This window comes from Chrysochloris asiatica, unplaced genomic scaffold (genome assembly GCF_000296735.1).
Source record: "Chrysochloris asiatica unplaced genomic scaffold, ChrAsi1.0 scaffold00044, whole genome shotgun sequence".
NCBI lineage: Eukaryota > Metazoa > Chordata > Mammalia > Afrosoricida > Chrysochloridae > Chrysochloris > Chrysochloris asiatica.
In genome coordinates, this window is record NW_006408562.1 from 7,011,744 (window position 1) to 7,032,524 (window position 20,781).

Below are 20,781 nucleotides of genomic sequence, written 5' to 3' on the forward strand. Positions count from 1 at the left end.
TGCCATCCCGTCGGTTCCAACTCATAACAACCCTGTATAGGGTTTCTGAGGAGCATCAGAGGCACATTAAGTCCTTCAAGTCCTTTTTAGTTTCCTTACTTTAAACTTCTCCCAGAGTATTGCCTGTAAAGACAAACAGAGTGCATGTTTCACACCTGCTGTTTGCATATGCACATGGGTAACAGATGGCACTTTAACCAGTGAGTCAACTGTGAGTCAACTGTGCTCCGTATTTCTCAAGCTGAGGGAACTGAAGAAAAAAATTCAAGCCTCAACTTGCCACACTGAAGGATTCTATAGTTAAAATATCGAACGATGCAGAAAGAACTCTTTTAGTCTTCTGAGACTCTTTCAGCAATACTAATAATGCAGGCTCACCAAAAACCAAAGGAGAAAGCAAAAGAAAGGTCAGTGTTCAAAGTCAGAGAGGAACACGCCTCACAGAAAAGTTTTACATTCATTTGCTTCTGAAGATGATGAATGCAAATATATTAATTATATTTGTGCTCAAACTACGGAAATACCTTAAACGGGCCAAAAAGTGTTCCTGGTTCCAAAGAGTTTCTATTCATCTAGACCATGGAACTCACTAAGGGTCTAAAACCAGTCCTCAAGTCAAGACATCTGGGCTCCGGGATAATGACTTTATTAAGATGTTCAGGCAGCTATCAAAAAGCCTAAATTATAGTAAGTGCTGAGTTTCTGTTTGAGGTGATGAAAAAGATCTGGAAATAGTGATGATGGCTTGCACAACATGGTAAACGGCATTCATATCCCTGAATCATACAATTAAAAATCTTTAAAATGGCAGATTTCATGTTATATACACATCCTATCACCATATTTTCTTTTTTTTTTTTAAGGGGGAAGGCAAAAATTATACCCACACTCTGAATTCAAATTCAAAGGTTGGGAACCAAAAAGGTCCAGATTCTAATTGTGACAGTTGTTAACTACCGTGGAGTAAGTTCCAACTCATAGTGACCCTGCACGGGGTTTCTGCAGCTGCAAATCTTTACGGGAATAGAAGGCCCCATCTTTCTCCCACGGAACAGCTGGTAGTTTCAAACTGCCAACCTTGAGGTTAGCAGTCTGATTCGTAACCACTACGCTACCAGAAATAGCACTACACAAATCTACCTCTACTCTTGGCAGCATGTTAAATACACCACCAAGTCACAATGACATTTTGAAAGGGACCAGCTCTACCTTCAATGAAGAAATCAGCTTTTAGTCTCATGGGAGGAGGAGGATCTGTGTCTGTCAGCTGGACTCAGAGGGCAGCACTGGCCCAGAGCTGATGGTGGGTGTGCTGAGCCTCAGCAACAGAAACACCTCTCACAGACACTCAGCTCACCAGAGTCTAGGCGTGTTGATTTAGGATCGTTCCTTTCTGTGAGGAACTGGTAGACATTAATAAATGCATTAAGTAACCAGTGGCTTCAATTCTGTCCAACACTTCCATTATAAGTGAAATCCTCTTAGCTGCAATTTATCTTTCTTGGTTCAGAGAAGTCAAAGGTGAGTTCCGTTTCCAATGGGGTGGCTAGCTGTTAATTAAAATATTACTGGCTCTTTCTACCAAGAATTCAAAGCATGACACTTACAGAAGACCCCTGTAAATTTATCCACCCCACAACCAGCTACAGTGAATTGGGCTACTTACCTCCACAGCACTGTGAGCTGTACAGTTCAGTCTCTATAAAGAATAATCTGATAATGTGCTAATGGACTATGAAAACCTTCACTAAGAGTGACTGAGTCACAAGATCGTTCTCAACCTTGAGACAGAATATAGGACCCTTGGTGGACACAGTGCTTTGCGCTTAACCACTAAAGGTTGGCAGTTAGAACCCACCCAGTGCAGCCACAGAAAAAAGGGTCTGACAATCATCTTCCGGGAAGACTCAAGTCAGGAAAACCGAATGGAGCCGTTTTACTCTGTAACATGTGGTAACCAAGAGTTGGACTCAGCTTGACACCAATGGATTTGGTTTGTGTTTCTGGTAGACAAAATAAAGACACCCCTCAGTCCTACCCCCAAGATGCCTAGGCCTTAATCCTCAGAACTTGTGAGTTAATTACCTTACATGACAAAAGGGACTGTTCAGGTATGATTAAGTAAATATATTCTGGTTTATTAGAGTGGATCCAATGTACACAAAGTGAGCAATAAGAGAGATGTGAAAATCCAATACGGCTGGCTTTGAAGATGCAGGGAGTTTTGATGAGAGAGGGAATGCAGATAGCATCTAGGACCTGAACAGAAGCAAGTCATCATCTCCTAGGGCCCCCCAAAGGAACCCAGCCCTGCTGGCAGTTCAGTGCCAATGAGACTCCTTTGGGATTTCTGACCCCTGTAAGACTCCCTAATGGTGCAGTGAGTTAAGTATTGAGCTAATTACGAGATTGGCAGTTCAAACCCACCAGCAGCTCCATGGGAAGAAGATGACAGTTAGTCTCAGAAGCCATATGAGCAGTTGTACCTTGCCTATCAGCTGAGTCAAAATCGAGCACTGGGGAAGCTCTACAAATGAAATGTAGTAAATTTGTATTGATTTAAGCCAGGGGCTTTCTCAGGAGCACGCCTCTAAAGTGTTCACGTAATCTATTTCCAGACTTTTAACTCTCACAGGTGTTTCCTATCACCGACCTGCCTAAGAACACAGGGTCCAATCAACATACTGGTCACAAGGCCAGCACCCTTCTCTCCCTTAAAAAAGGCAGACATACCTCCCACCCAAACTGAAAAATGCCCAGGTATGAATCAGGCTGCTAATCTCACGGTTAGCAGTTCAAAACTACCAGCTGTTCCGCAGGAGAAAGATGAGGCTTTCTGCTCCTGTAAAGATTTACACCCTCAGAAACGCTGTACAGGGTCGCTATGAGTCGAAACTGACTCCACGGCACACAACAACAACAACCCATCCAAGGCCATTGTAATTATTAGCACTGACAAATACCTCTTTGTATCCTGTTGTTGTTAAGTGGCATCAAGTTGGTAGCAACTCATAGTGACCCTGTATAGGGTTTCCAAGGTGCAGCTGGTGAATCTGAACTGCCGACCTTACCGTTCAAACCGTCCTTGCAGCTTTGTGCATTAACCCACAGAGCCACACCAGGACTCCCCTTTTTATCTTTGTTATTGTTGTTGTTAAATGCCGAGGAGTCGGTTCCAACCTATCGTGATCTTGTGTAAGGTTTACGAGGAGCACGGTTTCAAATGTTTTGCTCTCAATGAAAATGAAAGATGCCCTAATATAGAGGACCCTGAGGTTGGAGCACATTTCTCAGCACTTCTAAGAACTGAATGACCATGCTGTATCTCTGAATCACTTTACACAGGTACTAACCGAAAAAACCTTCACCTATCCCATTTAGTCCTGGTGTGGCGCTGTAGGATCAACACTGAACTACTAACCTTGAGGTCAAAGTTCCAAACCCATCAGCCACTCCTTGGAAACCTTATACCAGGTCAGTATGAGTCAGAACCGACTCAACAGCACTTAACGATGTCCCATTTAGACATTTATTTCCAATAATAAATGTTTATTTATTTACTTCCAAATGTTACTGTTTCTGTTTTATCATATTCATTTTTAATGTGTTTATATTATTTCAATCAAGTGTGTAATAATAATGACTGCAGTGGTAACCCAGTCATTTTTAAAATTAGAAAATTTTGAAAAAATAATTTAGATAACATATTTTTGTTACAGAAAAATAGTGAAAGAAATAAAACAGGCTATCCAACATAAATCCATGAACTCTATGAAGCCCCCCTCATATATGTTTCATTAGGATTAAAATTCTGTGGAGAAAGTAGAAATGAAACAGAGAAAGGGGTAGTATTAAATTTCCAACAGTTTCAACAGTTAAATTTCCAACAAGACTTCGCATGTTTTTAAAGGAATGATTGCTGTTGCTGTTGTTAAGTGCTGTTAAATCAGTTCCAACTCATAGCAACCCTTTGTAGGGTTTCTGAGGAGCGGCTGGTGGGTTTGAACCGGCAGCCTTGTGGTTAGAAGTTCAGTGCTGACCCTATAGTGCCTCACCAGGACTCTAATGGAATGATAATCAGTATTAAATTGCAGATGGTATATTGCAGTGAATACATTAAAAGAGTAATATTACAGTTTAATTTTAAACAGTTAATTTTTATAATACGTGAGAGATCAAATCCATTCCAACTATGTGTTTCACTGTGAACTCAAAGGGTTTCACTCACCTTTCTTTCCAGTTAATTAAAAGAATAATACCTGCATCATTCAAACAATACTCAAGGTAGGGGAAAGATCCTCTGGGCTAGTCCATTGGTTTACCACAGCATAAACTCAGAGCTAAGTGTGGCTTTACTCACGCTCCTGCGTTCTCTTGTCTGGGCACAAAGAGCCAAGTTGAGCAAATGATTAACACACTGGGCAGCTGACTGAAAACTATGGAGGTTCAAGTTAACCGAGAGATGTCTCAGAAGAAAGCCTTAGTGATTTACATCCCGAGAATCATTTACTGAAACTCCTATGGAGTGTAGTGCTACTGTGATAGACTCAGAATCATCTCGTTTGAGTTTTTTCCCCTTCTTCTTCTCCTCCTTAATTTAGCTACAGATACACTAAACCGTCAAACGAGCACAATTTCTAAACAAAAGGAAAACCTGGTCCTTTCTCTTTGCAGATGCTCAGTCTCCATTTTGGCAGGGGGCCGTGGGCACAGGAACCTTGCTTGGGAACAATTGATAATATTCGCAATCTGTTAATCCAAACTGTGCCAAAGAGTTAAATTCCAAGTGTGGGATTTTCCCGAGGGAGCTTCCCTCAATGCTGACGCATTTATGATCATTCTATTTTTACAGGTTAATCAGCACAAGTCAATGAGAGCTTATTTACTCAAGACTCCCAGAGAATACCGAAGGCATTGAGGTCTATAAAACATGATTTTGTCTCCATCTAAGCAAGAAACTTAACTACCACCCAGACTTCCCCTATGTTTCAAGCAAGCAATCTATCAATTTCAAACCTGATTTATAAAGATAATATCTCTTTGTTCTGGTCTCAGGACCTTGTTCTCTCTGTTAAGAGCTTTGAAGTGCCCAGCTGGGCTTCCTGGAATAATCTATCTATCTATATATATCCATTGCCACCAAATCATCACATCTCCATTGGCGACTTTACCCTTAACGCCATAAACAAAGGCCACCCGTTCCTGATGGTTTTTCACAAGTCTCCTCCTCCACCGGCGCTATAGTTTTCTTTAAAAACATTTTGTTGTTGTTGTTGTTGCTTCTGTGTTTTATGCTTTCATTTGTGGGCTCTCTCCTCATCAAGGACAGCGTCTAAAACTGAGTTCTAACTTACTGCTGGTATGGCGCTGTAAGATAAGCACTGGACTGCAAGGTCAGTTTGAACTGCAAGGTCGGCGGTTCAAACTCACCAGCCCCTCGCTTGGAAACCCTATGCTGACTTGATGGCACTTAACAACAACTTATTGTTGTTGTTGTTGTTGTTAAGTGCCATCAAGTCGGTTCCAACCCATAGCGACCCTGTACAGGGTTTCTGAGGCTGTAAATCTTTACGAGAGCAGAAAGCCTCATCTTTCTCCTACGGAGTGGCTGGTAATTTCGAACTGCTGACCTTAAGGTTCGCGGCCCGATTCGTAACCACTACGCTACCAGAGAACTCCTAACAATAACTTACTCAAGTTAAATATATGACCGTTCTGCAAATCTTGGTCATCTGCCTCAACCCTAATGGAAGTCTTCATCTTTGACTCTGCTCCGCTCAGCATTTTCACTGATCAGTTGGACAATGTCAGCAACAGCAGGAAAACCAGATCTGTATATGGCACTAAATCATAGAGACTGGTGGTGGTGGTGTGCTGTGGAATCAGTTCCGCCTCACAGCGACCCTGCATAGGGTTTCCAAGGCTGTAAATCTTTCTGTAGCAGAAAGCCTCAGCTTTCTCCTGCAGAACAGCTGGTAGTTTTGAACTGCTGACCTTGAGGCTAGCAGTCTGACTCGCAACCTCCTTATAAAGGAGACTAGATCTTTTAAATGGTATTAAAGCAAGTAACAGCCAAAATAAAGGGTTGGGAGGTACAGACCCTGACCCTGAATAGAAACAACCAATCACTTCATGCGATTAGTTCTCTTGGTGTGAGGCTTACGGCCATGGTCTCATGAGACAATCCAATCAATTTGCATAATATAGCTCTTACAGTTTATGTTCTACCTCCCCCTATGGTAAGCAGTGATGGGATCTTAGAAGCAGCTATAAATACAACTACTGGTCTTCATTCATCTGGAGCAAAAGGGAACCCTAGAATGAGAGAAGGAACTGAACTGCAGGATGAATTAGCTACATGAACCACAGCCTCCTACACCTTAGAGCTAGAATAACTAGATGGTACCTAGCAATCACTACTGACTGTTCTGATAGAATACATCCTAATAAAAAGGCAAAAAAAAAATGTGGAACAGAACTTCAAATTCTTCAAGAATCCAGACTTACTGGACCCACTGAAGCTGAAGGATTCCCTAAGACCATGGCCCTGAGTTGATCTTCAAACACTAAATTGAAACAATCCCCTGGACCCATCTTAAATGAAATAGCAGTTTAGCCCAAAGATTAAAGTTTGTCACTTATAACTATTATGTTTAAAAAATAAATAAAAGAATATATAACCCCCTATCAAGAGAAGCAGCGACACCAGAGATGGAGGCTGAGATGATAACATAGAGAGAGGGAGCAGCTGAGGACTCTGTACTCATGGAAAGAGAAGGACTGAATGCTGGCGGCCAGGAGGCAGGCCCTTTGGTTGTTTAAATTATTATATATGTCTGAGTGATTTTGTGTACATCTGCTCACCCCCCCAAAAAAAGAAAAACAGAGGGAATGTAAGCAAATACTGTTGAATGATGATGCACAGAGGAGATTGTAATCACTGCAATGAAATGATGGTGTAAAGCCGATGTTCTCCCATGTAAACTATCACTCACTTCACAAGAAAAAAAAAAGAATATATAACCAAAGGGTCCATAGCTATTTGAAAGCACAGAGGGTTGAATACATGAAACAAAACAGCTAGAACAGAAATAACAAAAACATTGATATAACGTTGAAGAATGCAACCCCAATGTCACTGAGAATTACATCTCCAAATTATGAAATGGGAGTGAGTTTTACGGTATGTCTTTCACCAAAAATAACAATTGCAAAACAGTAACAAAAACAAATAAAACCACCTCAAGAAAAGGAAGCCGTTGTTGCTGTTTTTTACGGGATTCAGACAGGTCTTGAGAGCCTTAAAACAAGAAGGAAGACTAGAAACATAACTGACACCAATATATGCGTAGGCCTCTATTTAGGTATTAAAAAAAACAAAAAACTAAACAGCTCCACAATCGTTGTGGAGAATTGTGAGCATGCCAGCAGACGCTCATGTTAAAAAGACTTTGGTGTCCCTGAAAATTTCCAACTCAATGTGAAGATTTTGGCTGCAAAGAAGGGTGAGGACTAATATATATATAACAAGACAGTCCAAATAAGGGTTGCCATGGTGCCAGTCAAACCACACCTGTAGACCTGTGTCCTTATTGTTCAAATAAGTCCCCATGGGGAAGAGACAGGAGACATGCCGAAATCTTCAAGACAAAAAGTAATTATCACTGAACTCATTCCTTTGAAAATAGTGTTTTAATACTCTAGCCTGAACAGTTCCTTAATCAACCTCTGCTTGAAAGATCATTTGTACAACACACACACACAAAAAAAAAACACCCACAAATGAACACAGCAAGATTACCTTGAAAAACATCTCGCAAAGACTCAGTAGCTTGTGAAGTCCATGGACGTAACAAGAGAGCTTGCCAGTGAGGACTGGCACAGTGGCAGCAGCAATGGGCTCGAGTGTGGCAGCAATTACGAGGATGGCGCAGAGCCAGACAGTGTTGTGTTCTGTTGTACATAAGGTTGCAATGGGTCAGAACCAACTCAATGGCAGCTAACAACACCACCAAATGATGACCCAATAGAGGCCCAAGAAGAACTATTAAATAAAAAGCATTAGAGGGGATTGGTGACTACAGAAAATATTTCTGGGGGGAAAAGAATCTCATTATGATCAAGCTATGAAAGTCCATGTAAAATGAAGAATATCTTATTTTATATGCATCACTGAATTTTGTCAGAAAAATTACACTCTCCTCCGAAACATGACTCATAATTCTAAAAATGTATGCATAGGATACAAGGAACTTATTTTTATAATTTGGACTTTGTTTTTGAAAATAAAGTCTCAATCAAACTTTATCTCCCAGCATTAAGTATGAACATTGAGCCCCATCTTTAAAGTGGTTTCATTTTTGTTTTTCCTATGACCAATCATTCTCAGATAATGAGGACTTCCTATAAGATGGCCTTTTCAAAGGGCAGATATGACTCAAACAGATGTCTTGAGAGAAAGGAAAGGAGGAAATGTAGCCTACAAAAGAACACACTTAGTTGGAACAATACCAGCTACGTTCCATTGTGTGAGGGGCTGTCATTGTGATTTGCGTCTACAGAAGAGTCCAAGGGTGTGGAACTAGGAACAGGTAGAAACAGCAGGGACATTTCCCCTCAAGATAACAGAAAACGTTAACAATCAAAACTGTCCAAAGCGTCGGTGCTTTGTCCTTCTTCCATTGTTGTTGCTGGGTGCTACTGAGTTGGTTCTGACTCAGAAAGATCTTATGTACAATCGAGGCAAACACTACCACCCAGTCCTGCACCAACTTCAAACCATCGTTACTCTTGAGCCTATTGCTGCCATGGCTGTGCCAATCCATCTCATTGGGGGGGGGGGGTCTTCTTTTTCACTGACCCTCCACTTTATCAGCATGATGTTCTTCTACGGGGACTGGTCCCTCCTGATAACAGGTCAAAGTATGAGAGACAAAGTCTTGCCATCCTGACTTCTGGTTGTATTCTTCCAACACAGATGTATTTGTTCTTCTGGTAGTCCATGGTATTTTCAATATTCTTTTCCAACACCATAACTCAAATGCACCAATTCTTCTATGATCTTCCTTATTCATTTTCCAACTTTCACATGCAAATAAGGCTACTGAAAATACCATGGCTGGGGTCAGGTGCGCTTTAGTTCTCAGACTGATACCTTTGCTCTGGAACACTTAACAGAGGTCTTGTGCAGTAGATTAGTCTAATGCAATATGCTGTTTGATTTCTTGACTGCTGCTTCCATGAGTGTTGATAGTGGTTCCAAGTGAAATGAAGTCTTTGACAGCTTCAATCTTTTCATTTATCCGGATGTTATTTATTGGTCCAGTGGTAAGGATTTGTATGTTCTTTACATTGAGGTGCAACCCATACTGAAGGCTGTGATCTCTGATCTTCAGTAAGTATTTTAAGTCTTCTTCCATTGCCTATAGGTAATCATTATGATCCCATCTCCTGATATGGAAATATTCCACTCCTTCCAGGGCTATTGTCATAGTCAAGTGCCATCAAATCAGTTCAGAGTCATATCAACCCTGTATAGGGTGTCTGAGGAGTAGCTGATGGATCTGAACCACCAACCTTGGGGTTAGCAATCTAGTGCTTTTCCTACAGTGCCACACTAGGACTTAATAATAAATATATTTCTACTCCCGTAAGGATTTACACCCTCGGAAACCCTGTACAGGGTCGCTATGGGTTGGAACCGACTCGACGGCACTTAACAACAACAACAACAACCATATTTTGAAGGTAATAGGTATGAGGAGGTGAGGAGAAGACTAGTCAGAGTAAAATGAGCAGGAAGAGAAATGAGTTGCAATTTAAAATGAAACGGGGTGATGGAGATGGACCTGGCTGACAAGGTGACTGGCATTTGAGAGACTTCACTGAGAGGAGATGAAACCACAGAGTTCTCTGGAAATTATCTGATAACCTAGAATGGGTATGCCGCCAGCGGCGACTACCCTAAGCCAGTCCTTGCCTGGTTTCTGAAGTTGCTTCTCCCCAGTTGGCTCTGTACTTGTGCACAAGCCAAAAGGAAACAAAGGTTAATTAAAGGTCAGGTCCAGATCAAGTTTTCCCATCTTGATCTCGATCCCCTACCCCTCTTCACCTATCACTGCCACTCCAAAGCCAACAGCACCCCAGCCTCCCTAGGAGCTTCCAGAGATAACAAATTCCCCACAGGCTTCTTTCTCATTCAAATTGCGTGTTGCTCAGATTCTAAAAACTCTAAAGAGTGGGAGGGCTGAAAAGGTTTATTTCAGAAAATTGGCAGCTACAGGCTGCCACATTCGTTAGACTTTCAGGGCACTAAAACATTCGGGAAATGGCAAAAAAATAAAATAAAAATGTTCTTAAGCCTAACTGGTTCTAATTTCAAGACTCCCAGCTCTGAAAAATACATGGAACTTCAGAAAAATATTCAGTAATTCCATCATTTCCAGTTTCACCAGCTAAGATTCACTTCCTACCCCTCTTTCTAAGAGCTGTACCCTCCCATTTCTAGCATTCACTGCTGCTCTTTGATGCTTTGAGACACTCAGCAAACTAAGGTAAGACCAGAAGGAATTCTCAACATACTTAGGGCCATCCCCTTCAAGTCAACATTCTGGTGTAGAGTTCATCTCCTCAGCAAAGGGGAGCAGCAGAGCCTACATTACTAAACATCTACCCATCTACCACCCATTTCTGAGCTCATTTCTATAAGGGCCAAAGCACTGACATCTTACTGTGGATCCTGACTCAACCCTAAAGGGCAGATTAGAACTGCCCCACAGGGTTTCCAAGACTGCCATTTTTACGGAAGCCAACTGGCACATCGTTCTCCCTTGAGGCAGTGGGTGGGTTTGAACCCGCTGATCTTTCAGTTGGCAGTCAAGTGTTTAACCACTGCATCAGTAGGGCTCCTCTCAATAAGAACAGGGCCTGGCAAACAATGTTACCTCTAGAAAATGACTCCAGTGGCAATATCGAGAAAACAGTGCGCTCTGAAAGCCTGCGGGAGATGCAGATGCTGAGAGCGTAATTACTCCCTAAGCTCACCCTACAGTGCCAGGCAGGTGTGAGCGCTCTTGCTTTTTCTTTGCGTTTCTAAGGCGCTACTAAGGCCCAGGGAAGACCACAGGGAATTATTTCCACCCGGCTACTAGGAGATGCTTAATACCTGCACTGAAGCAGAATATCATAGGGTTTAGGACCCAGCAAGGCTTTTGTTGTTGTTGTTGTTGTTAAGTGCTGTGGAGTCGGTTCCGACTCCTAGCGACCCTACACAGGGTTTCCGAGGCTGTAAATCTTTACGTGAGCAGATCGCCTCATCTTTCTCCCGCGGAACCGGTGGTAGTTTCGAACTGCTGACCTTGCGGCTCACAGCCCGATTCGTAACCACTACGCTACTTTTGGGTGCCTCTATTCTTGAAAACAAGGAGCTCTGGTAGCGTAATGGCTACGAATCTAGTTGCGAGCCGCAAGGTCAGCAGTTCGAAACTACCAGCTGTTCTGCGGGAGAAAAATGAAGCTTTCTGCTCCCATAAAGATTTACAGCCTCGAAAACCCTATGCAGAGTCGCTAAGAATCGGAACCGACTCCACGGCACATAACAACTACAATCTTGAAAACAGAGTCCTAGTGTGGCATTACAGGATAAACACTGGACCACAGGGTCAGTTTGAACAGCAAGGTCAGCAGTTTAAACTCACCAGCCACTCCTTGGAAACCCTATACAGGTGGCTGTAAGTCAAAACTGACTCAATGGCACTTAAAACACACACACACACACACACACAATGCTTGAAAACTAGAGCCAAGAGACATCTTTCAAAATCTGCCATATAACCAGCTGACAGTGTCTGGCAGGTGGGAGGATGAAATAGGGAACCTCGTTGGCAGATCATGAATTTCACAGAAAGAATAAATCACCTCAGTGATGAGCTCCCAAGAAACCTCCTGGGGAAGTTGGGGTGGCATCACACCTGAGGCTTAAGGTGGGCATCAGCTGGGAGCTCCCAGGGCAGTCTTGTTAGCACTGGAGGTTCAGGGGCAGGTAAGAATACCACCACGTGATTTCACTCAGTGGTGCCATCATTTGCAAGACAATTTGTACATGCCCCACCTCCCAAGGAAGTATTATATTGGCCAGAGTGCTGATGTGGCACTGTAGGATAAGCACTAGACTGCTAGCCACAATGTTGGCAGTTCAAACCCACCAGGCACTCTTTGGAAATCCTACACAGGGTCATTATCAGTCAGAACTGACTCAACAGCACTTAACAACAGCAGTTATATGGTTTCAACGTTTCATGGAATGCATGGTTTTCCAAAGCCCTGCCTGCAGATGTCCCATGTGCACACCTTTGATATACACATATTGAAACTGCCATGGGCTGCCAAAAGAACCAATAGATCCATTTTAGAAGAAGTGCAGCCAGAATGCTCCTTGGAGGCCAAGATGGCCAAAGTTGGTCTCTCATACTTTGAACATATTGTCAGGAGGGACCGTCACTGGAGAAGGATATCATGTTTGGTAAGGCGGAGGGTCAGAGAAAAAGAGGAAGACCTCCCAACGAGATGGATTGGCAAAATGTCAGCATCGATGGACTCAAGCGTGGCAAAAGTAGTGAGGTTGGTCCAGGATCGGGCAGTGTTTCATTCTGCTGTGCATAAGGTACCTAACTCGATGGTACCTAACAACAACAACAATGTACAGGAGTGGGAGAGACCACTTAGCACACTGGTGAGAAGGGGGGCTGCAGGTACTCTGGCACTCACATTTAATATAGTAAAACCCTGGACAAGTTATTTGGCATCTCAGGCTTGCAGCGTGTGCCCTTTGGTTGTGTAAATCATTTTCTATTCCTGAGTGTTTCTGTGTACATCCCCCACCCCACCCGCAAAAAAATAAAAAAACTGAGGGAATGGAAGCAAATACTGTTGAATGATAATGCACAGAGGGGACTGTAATCATTGCAGCGTAATGATGAGTGTATAACCGATGTTTTCCCAGGTAAACTATCACTCAATTCACAATAAAAACTTAAAAAACAAAACAAAAGTATAATTGAACAGGTTATCAGTTGAGTTTTAAAAGGGAAAGAATAAATACAAATTTTCAATACTGGGGGGAAAAACAAGTTATTTAGCATCTCCCATTTGAAATAAAAATGGGATAAAACAGGCTGGCAAATGAGCCTGGCACAGGGTAAGCACCCTAGAACACCAAAACCAAATCAGTTCCCACAGAGTCAGTTTCAACTCATGTGACTCTTGTAAAACTGCACACTAGGTCTTTCAAGGTGGTGCCCCTGGCGGAAGCAGGTCACCAGGTTTTTCCTTCAAGGTGCTGCTGGAAGATCTTCCCATCAGTGCCATTAAATAAAAAATAAAGAGGCCTATGTAATCTAGGAGTCCTGGTGTGGCGTTGTGGGTTAACGTGCCAGACTGCAAAACTGTTGAACTGCAAGGTAAAGCGGTTCAATCTCACCAGCCACGCCTTGGAAACCCTATACAGGGTCACTCTGGGTTGGAGCTGACTCAACAGCACTTAACGACAACAACAACAACAACATCTAACCTAACAGGCTGTTGTAGTTATTACGTATCGTTGAGTCTGTTCCAACTCATAGTGACCCCTGTACAGGGTTTCCAAGGAGTGGCCAGGAGTTTGAACCACTGACCTTTTGGTTAGCAGTCCAGTTCTTATCCTACAGAGCCACACCTGGACTCCCAGTACATTTAAAATAAACTTCTATAAAGGGATGGTGAAGCAGAGAAGGAAAATCCTTCTTTAAACGCAGAGTGTAAATTTCCTCCCACTCAAGGACCTCTCAGTAGCATAATGGGTGATGCATGCAGGCAAGCGAGACAGAGGGCGGGAGACAGAGGGCGGGAGGTCTGTAGAGGACATAACCGCTCCCACAGGCCTCCTTCAACTCCAGGTGGTTTATGATCAAGTACACCACAAATTCGTACACCACAAATTCTTACACCAAAGCCAGCTCAAGCAGAACAAAGAAACAAAGACAAACGTCCCACGCTGCAGCCGGCAATCAGAAGTCATCAAATACCCCCTCAACAATTTTTAGTACTCACTGGAAAAGTTTGCCTTTGCCTCCTCACAACTGTAGTTGTACGTTTCTGTAAGTGACTTAGGACCTCAAGAGCATCAAGTGTTCTGATAAGATACATTCATCTGGCAATCAATTTCATATGAAAATTGTCACATATAAATCTCACATGTAAAACTCCAAGTGATGAACTATAAAGACATCTCCTTAATTCCTCAGAGACACCTCTTGGTCACAGGCAAAATAGTGCTTAATATGGTATGGTGCTGTGGGCTAATGCGTCAGACTGCAAAGTCATTTGAACTACAAGGTTGGTGATTCAAGCTCACCAGCTGCTCCTTGGAAACCCTATACAGGGTCACTGTGGGTCAGAATTGACTCGACAGCACTTAACAACAATAATCATGTAAAAGACACTGCTCCACAACCTTCCAGTTAAAAATAAATGTAACCATCCAGATGTTCAGCTTGGTGAAACATCCTCTTAGTCATTTAAGTTTTACTTTTACACCCAGTTCTGCTTTTAAGATTCTCTCCACCTTTCAGACATGTGATGCTGTGGGCTAATGCGCTGGACTGCAAGGTTGGTTTGAACATGGAGGTCGGCAGTTCAAGCTCACCAGCTGCTCCTCGGAAACCCTATACAGGGTAGCTATGAGTCAAAATTTACTTGACAGCACTTAACAATAACAACATTAAGATGATACAGTCCCTGAGTGGCCCAACTATTACTAAAAGGCTGGCTGTTTGAACCCACCAAAAGGCACCCGGGAAGACGGTCAGGTGATCTGCCTACGAAATTCTGTTCGGCACATAGGGAGTTACCCTGCCTGAGTTGGAACTCACTTGATGACAACTAATAGTAAAAACTGGAGTCCTGGTGTGACGCTGTGGGTTAATGAACTGGACTGCAAGGTCGGTTTCAACCCAAGATTGGTGGTTCAAGCTCAACAGCCGCTCTTCAGAAACCCTATACAGGGATGCTGTGAGTCAGAACGGACTCCACACATTTAACAACAACAATAAAAATTAAGATGATAATTTCCTATCCAATAAAACAGCTATTTTGGAAAGCACTGAATTCCTAAAGTGGTACAGATTCCATACAAGTGCAGGGCACAGGGCCACAGCAGACAAAAGACCTTATGAAAAGTTACTTTGGTAGCACAGTGGAATAAAATGCTAGATAACTTCATCAAGCACTGATTTTAACAGAGGACTGCATGTTTTAAGTACAGATGCGTTAAGGTACACACACATTTGTTTATTGAAAATAGTGGTCTCTGATCCACATCTCCTTCGTCCTCCCTGGTGAGGCACTGAAGGGATGAGATTCTTACGGGTTTCAAATTCTGAACAAACGGAAAGAATGAAAGCTGGGAGGCACTCCACAGAAACATTAAATACCAGGCCAGGGGGATATTTTGAACAAAAACAGGAAGTCTTTCCTAGGGTGGCGTCTGGACAAGGAGAAACGTTTCCATCAACCTTCCTTCCAGAAGAGCTAAAACTTCTCTCCCCACCCCCACTCCCAACATTTTGTAACAATTATTTTTAAAACGTGGAGAAAACAAGTAGTCATTTCCAGCAGTAACCCCCAATTAAAGAATTTTACAACCCTTTAAAATAGAAAAGCCCAGAAGAAACATAAGTAACTCATTATCCACTTACTTTGACTTCACTAATTGAATGCAAATTTCCTTCAAAATAATGCGCCTGAGAAGAACAAGTTCTGATTCATATCCTACGCCCCAGAACTCCACTTACTCATTTTAAAGAATCCGCTTTTAGTACAATGGGGTGGACCTCCACTAAAAGAAGCAACTTCCCAGCTAGAGGTAGCCCATATCCCAGAGGGCTGTCATTTACCTGAGGAGCCCCCACCCTCCTGGGCTCAACAAGTTTCTCCTTTGGGCTTCGGCTTCTCACACCCACCACTGAGCTCTACGTGGAATTTTCCTCTCGAAGCTTAAGACTTTCCGCTTCATTTTCACAGCAGGAATGTTTCCTCTTTTTGCTCATCCCTGATCTATCCCTGGCATCCCCATGACATTCCCCACAACTTCACCTCCGCCCACTTGCACCCTTCCCACCCCGGCTAACAAGACTGTAACCCCCAAGCCATCCGGCGCTCCAGGGCCTCCCCACCTGCCTTGCTCCCCAGGGACCCCACTCACTGCCTGCCACCCGTCCTCGGGTCCTCCGCGGGGGGCAAAAGGGGACAGGGCACAAAGGTCATTCCCGAGCCTCTCCGGCACGGAGAGGGGGAGGATGGAAGAGTAATAACAGAAGCAGAGAGGTCAGGGGAGCCTCCCAGTCACCAGGATCCCTAACACCTTCTTAATCAGCGGGACGCATGCAGCCCATGGGGCTGTGGCTCTAGCTGCCCGACCTTTCGGGCTCTTCCAGATGGTGCTCTGGGGGCGTCTCCAAACTGCGATGCCCCCTCGGCTCACGGCATTGTTCGCGCTCCAGGAGCACATCTGGAAGGCGCCCCAGGCGGCGCGGCCCCCCGGTCCCTACCTCTGCCAGCAACGCGAGCAGCAGCGCTGCGACCGTCCCGGCTAGGCAGCTCATCGCTCCTCTGGGTCTTCTCGGGGCACGCCGGGCTCTCGGGGTCGCAGGCGCGGGTCAGTGGCTCGTATCCCGCATGGCGGGAGCGGGCGGCCGCAGTGAGCCCTATGAGCCGGCGAGCGCTAGGGGCGTGAAGCGCCGGGCCGGGAGCTAGATGCGCCGAGCAGCCTGGCCGCGCTCCGCCCCGCGCTCCGCCCCGGGCAGCCCCGCCCGCCCGCCGGTGCGCGCTCCCCGGCACGCCTGCCTGGACGCGCGCCCGCCGGCGCCCGAAACTGGAGGCCCGGGCGGCCTGATCTGCGCCCTGAGCGCTCGGTTCCGAACCTTGGGGTCAGGGATGCGGAGGGGGTGGGGAGACTCACCTCTGGACTGGCGAGGTGGAGAAGAGCTGCCTGGGGCAGAGCGTCCTGTCACGCGGGATGGACCCAGGGCTTTAGAAGATGCAAAGTCCTCGCGGAGGGAGGGAGACTTATTTGTAAGGAGATGGCTGTAGATTTACCCATTTATCAATAGCATCCATGTTCCTCGCTCTAGTTCCTGTGAACTGCGGGGACCGTGAACCCGACCCACGGGCAGCTGGGGGACAGCCAAAGGGCAAGGCTGACTGTGAATAGAGGGCTCCTCAAGCCTCATACTTTCCTTAGATATTGAAGCAGTTTTGGGCTTTTTATAGTACATTTTATCGCAATTTCCTCCTGCTCTGGCCCTATGTGGACCCGCCACAGTTCTTCCCACTCACAAAATTGCTTGAGATTTTGCGGTGTCCTTGGCCTCTGGCCTTGAACCCTCTTTTCACCCCATTTTGTCACGCTCACTCTCTTTTTGCTTGCACTATCTGATAATGTTTAAGGTTTTCAGTGGCTAAACATTCAGAACTAGTCTGCCTCTACTTCTTCCTGGTCTGTCTTAGTTTGGAACTAAGACAAACTATAAAATTACACACAGCTCAACTGAAACCTAGTCATCATGACCCTGCAGGTATTCAAAATACAAGTGGCATTAGCTTCCAGCCTCACAGCAACACACAAGCCACCATGGTAGGACAACTGGCAGACAAATGTCATTACATATATGTTGTTAAGTGCTGTCGATTCGGTTCCGATTCAAAGCAAACCTGTGTAGGGTTTTCGAAGAGCATCTGGTGGGTTTGAACTGTCCGCCTTGTGGTTCGAAGTCCAGTGCTGATTCTACAGCGCCACACCATGAATCCATATGTACAACAATGTGTGTGTATATATGTTGTTATTGTTATGTTCCGTGGAGTCGGTTCCAACTCAGCGCCCCCGCATAGAGTTTCCGAGGTTGTCAATCTTTACTGGAGCAGAAAGCCTAATCTTTCTCCCGCGAACAGCTAGTAGTTTCGAACTGCTGACCGTGAGATTAACAGCACGATTCGTAGTCACTACCATACCAGACCACCTTGTATATATGTATGTGTGGGTGTGTCTATATGTATATATATGTTGTGTTGTTGTGAGTTCCGTCGAGTCGGTTCCGACCTACAGCGACCCTGTATAGGGTTTCCGAGGAGCAGCTGGTGAGCTTGAACCACCAACCTTGCAGTTCAAACGGCTTTGCTGTGTGGCCCCTGAACCCACAGCACCACACCATTGTTGTTGTTGTTGTTGTTGTTAGGTGCCATCGAGTCAGTACCAACTCATAGCTACCTTATGCACAGCAGAACGAAACACTGCCCGATCCTGGGCCAACCTCACTACTGTTGCCTCGCTGGAGTCCATTGATGCTGCCACTTGGCCATTCCATGTCGTTGGGGGTCTTCCTCTTTTTCTCTGATCTTCCGCCTTACCAAACATGATCTCCTTCTCTACCAACGGTCTCTCCTGACAATATGATCGAAGTATGAGAGACGAAGTTTGGCCATATTGGCCTCCAAGGAGCACTCTGGCTGCACTTCTTCCAACACAGATGTGTTGGTTCTTTTGGCAACCCATGGCACTTTCAATATTCTCCTCCAACACCATAACTCAAAAGCATCAATTCTTCTATGGTCTTCCTTATTCACCTTTCAGCTTTCACATGCATATGAGGTTATTAGTTGGCTATGCACATTGTTGTTAAGTGCCATTGAGTCGATTCTGACCCATAGCGACCCTGAACAGGGTTTCCGAAGCTGTACATCTTTACGGGAGCAGAAAGCCTCATCTTTCTCCCGTGGAGCAGCTGATAGTTTCACACTGCTGACCTTGAGGTTCGCAGCCCGATTCGTAACCACTACACTATTTGTTGTTGTTGTTGTTGTGTGCCGTGGAGTCGGTTCCGACTAATAGCGACCCTGTACAGGGTTTCTGAGGCTGTAAATCTTTACAGGAGCAGAAAGCCTCATCTTTCTCCCGCGGAACAGCTGGTAGTTTCGAACTAATGACCTTGTGGTTCGCAGCCCGATTCGTAACCACTACACTACCAGAGCAGTTGGCAATAATTCAGAGTTAACTCCACGGCAGCTAACAACATACACTCATACATCAGTTGCCTATATCTTCCTCTTACAATGCTTTGTCATCCTACATGTTCCCTCCTTGATGGGTTAAAATGAAACTTTGGCATGTGTTCACAATGCATTTGTACATGGATTAAGTTACTTTAACATTTTGAAAATTATACTAACATGGCATTATCTCCCTCCTGTCTCTTCTCTACTAGAAAAGACTGGTTTGCTGCAGTTAACTTGCTGTAATCACTATAAAAGATTTTCAAAGCATAAAATATCTGCAATGCTTTGTCAAACAGCATGTACCCCCTTGCCTTTTCCCTGTGTCTCTGTCTGATAGCTCTTCAGTGTGTCCTCTGCCTGGGGCCAGGTAGATGCTTGGCACGGTACAGAGCAGGGTCAGGAGCTACTTAGCCAGGCTGTTTCCTTGAGTGCAAATCCATAAACGCAAATATCATTAAAGGAGTAACAAGAGAAGAAAACTGTGCTTTCTGCAATAACTCTCAGGGCAGATATTACTTGAGTTTGGAAGAAATTCTCTGATAAACTGCACTGAGGCAGGACTCGACAAGTCCTAGACCGGTTCAGCGGCCCCTGAAGCGGGCGGTCCCTGAACCCATGGCTTTTGTGTTGCCAATAGAAGCAAATAAAGGCTGGGAACGACCCCTAGCTATCCTTTTCTTCCTTCCCCCTTCTCGCCCTTGCAGAACTGTCTCTCCCCTATATGGAATCTATATGAAGAGTGAACATGTATTTCATTTATTCAGAAAATATTTAGTTACGAGTGGAGTCCTGATGTATCACCATAGAATAAGCACACTAGACTGTTAACCATGAGGTTGGCAGTTCAAACCCACCAATAACTCCTCAGAAACCCCACAAAGGATCAGTATGAGTCAGAACCGACTTGATGGCATTTAACATCAACAGCAATACGTACCATAAAGGAGCCCTGGTTCTGTAGTCAGTTACGAGCTGGCTGCTAACCACAAGGTCAACAACTCGAATCTACCAGTTACTCCACGGGAGAAGGATGAGGTTTCTGTTCCTGCAAAGATTTACAGCCTTGGAAACCCTATCCAAGGTCAATATGAGTCAGAATCTACTCACCTACACACAAGCATCACTACCATATACACCTATCTTGGACACTGTTATGGGTGTAGAGTAGTAGGTAAAAGTACCTGTATGTAGATTCCAGTCTAGTGACAGATGACATATAACCAGAAAATGTTTTGTTTTGTTTTTTAAATGGGTATGTATAAGATGGTAAGTTCCAGGAAGAGAAATAAACTGAGTAAAGTCACTGGGAGGTGGGACTGAGTGCTTACAAAAGAGTCCGATCAGGCCTCTAAGGTAAATAGCCAGGAGCTGATAGATAAAAGTACAGAGAAGTAGCTTCGTTGGACTAGTAACTATGACCCTGGGACTGGAACCAAGAATCCTTATATGGTGAAATGGTTTCTCTGGACTACTCACCTAAAGGCTGGTAGTTTGAACCCACTCAACATGCTGCAGAAGAGAAAGGCTTCTATAAAGATTAAAAAATAAATTTTAAACAAATCCATTGTCATTGAGTTGATTCTGACTCATGTTGTCATTGTTGGTTGTTGTTAAGTGCTGTGGAATCAGTTACAACTCATAGTGACCCTGTATAGGGTTTCCGAGGAGCGGCGGGTAAACTTGAACCCCTGACCTTGT

General features: G+C 44.3%; 1 protein-coding gene across 1 annotated transcript in view; it reads right to left on the reverse strand.

Moving 5' to 3' along the window:
• VOPP1 (vesicular, overexpressed in cancer, prosurvival protein 1) overlaps positions 1 to 17,667 on the reverse strand; it is a 187,448-nt gene extending 169,781 nt beyond the window's left edge. Inside the window, exons 1-2 of the mRNA XM_006861917.1 lie at positions 17,658 to 17,667; positions 16,584 to 16,955 (exon numbers count right to left, since the gene is read on the reverse strand). Coding sequence (XP_006861979.1) covers positions 16,584 to 16,955; positions 17,658 to 17,667 — 382 coding nt within the window. The remainder of the gene's footprint in view (positions 1 to 16,583; positions 16,956 to 17,657) is intronic.
• Between the last annotated feature and the right edge of the window lie 3,114 nt (positions 17,668 to 20,781).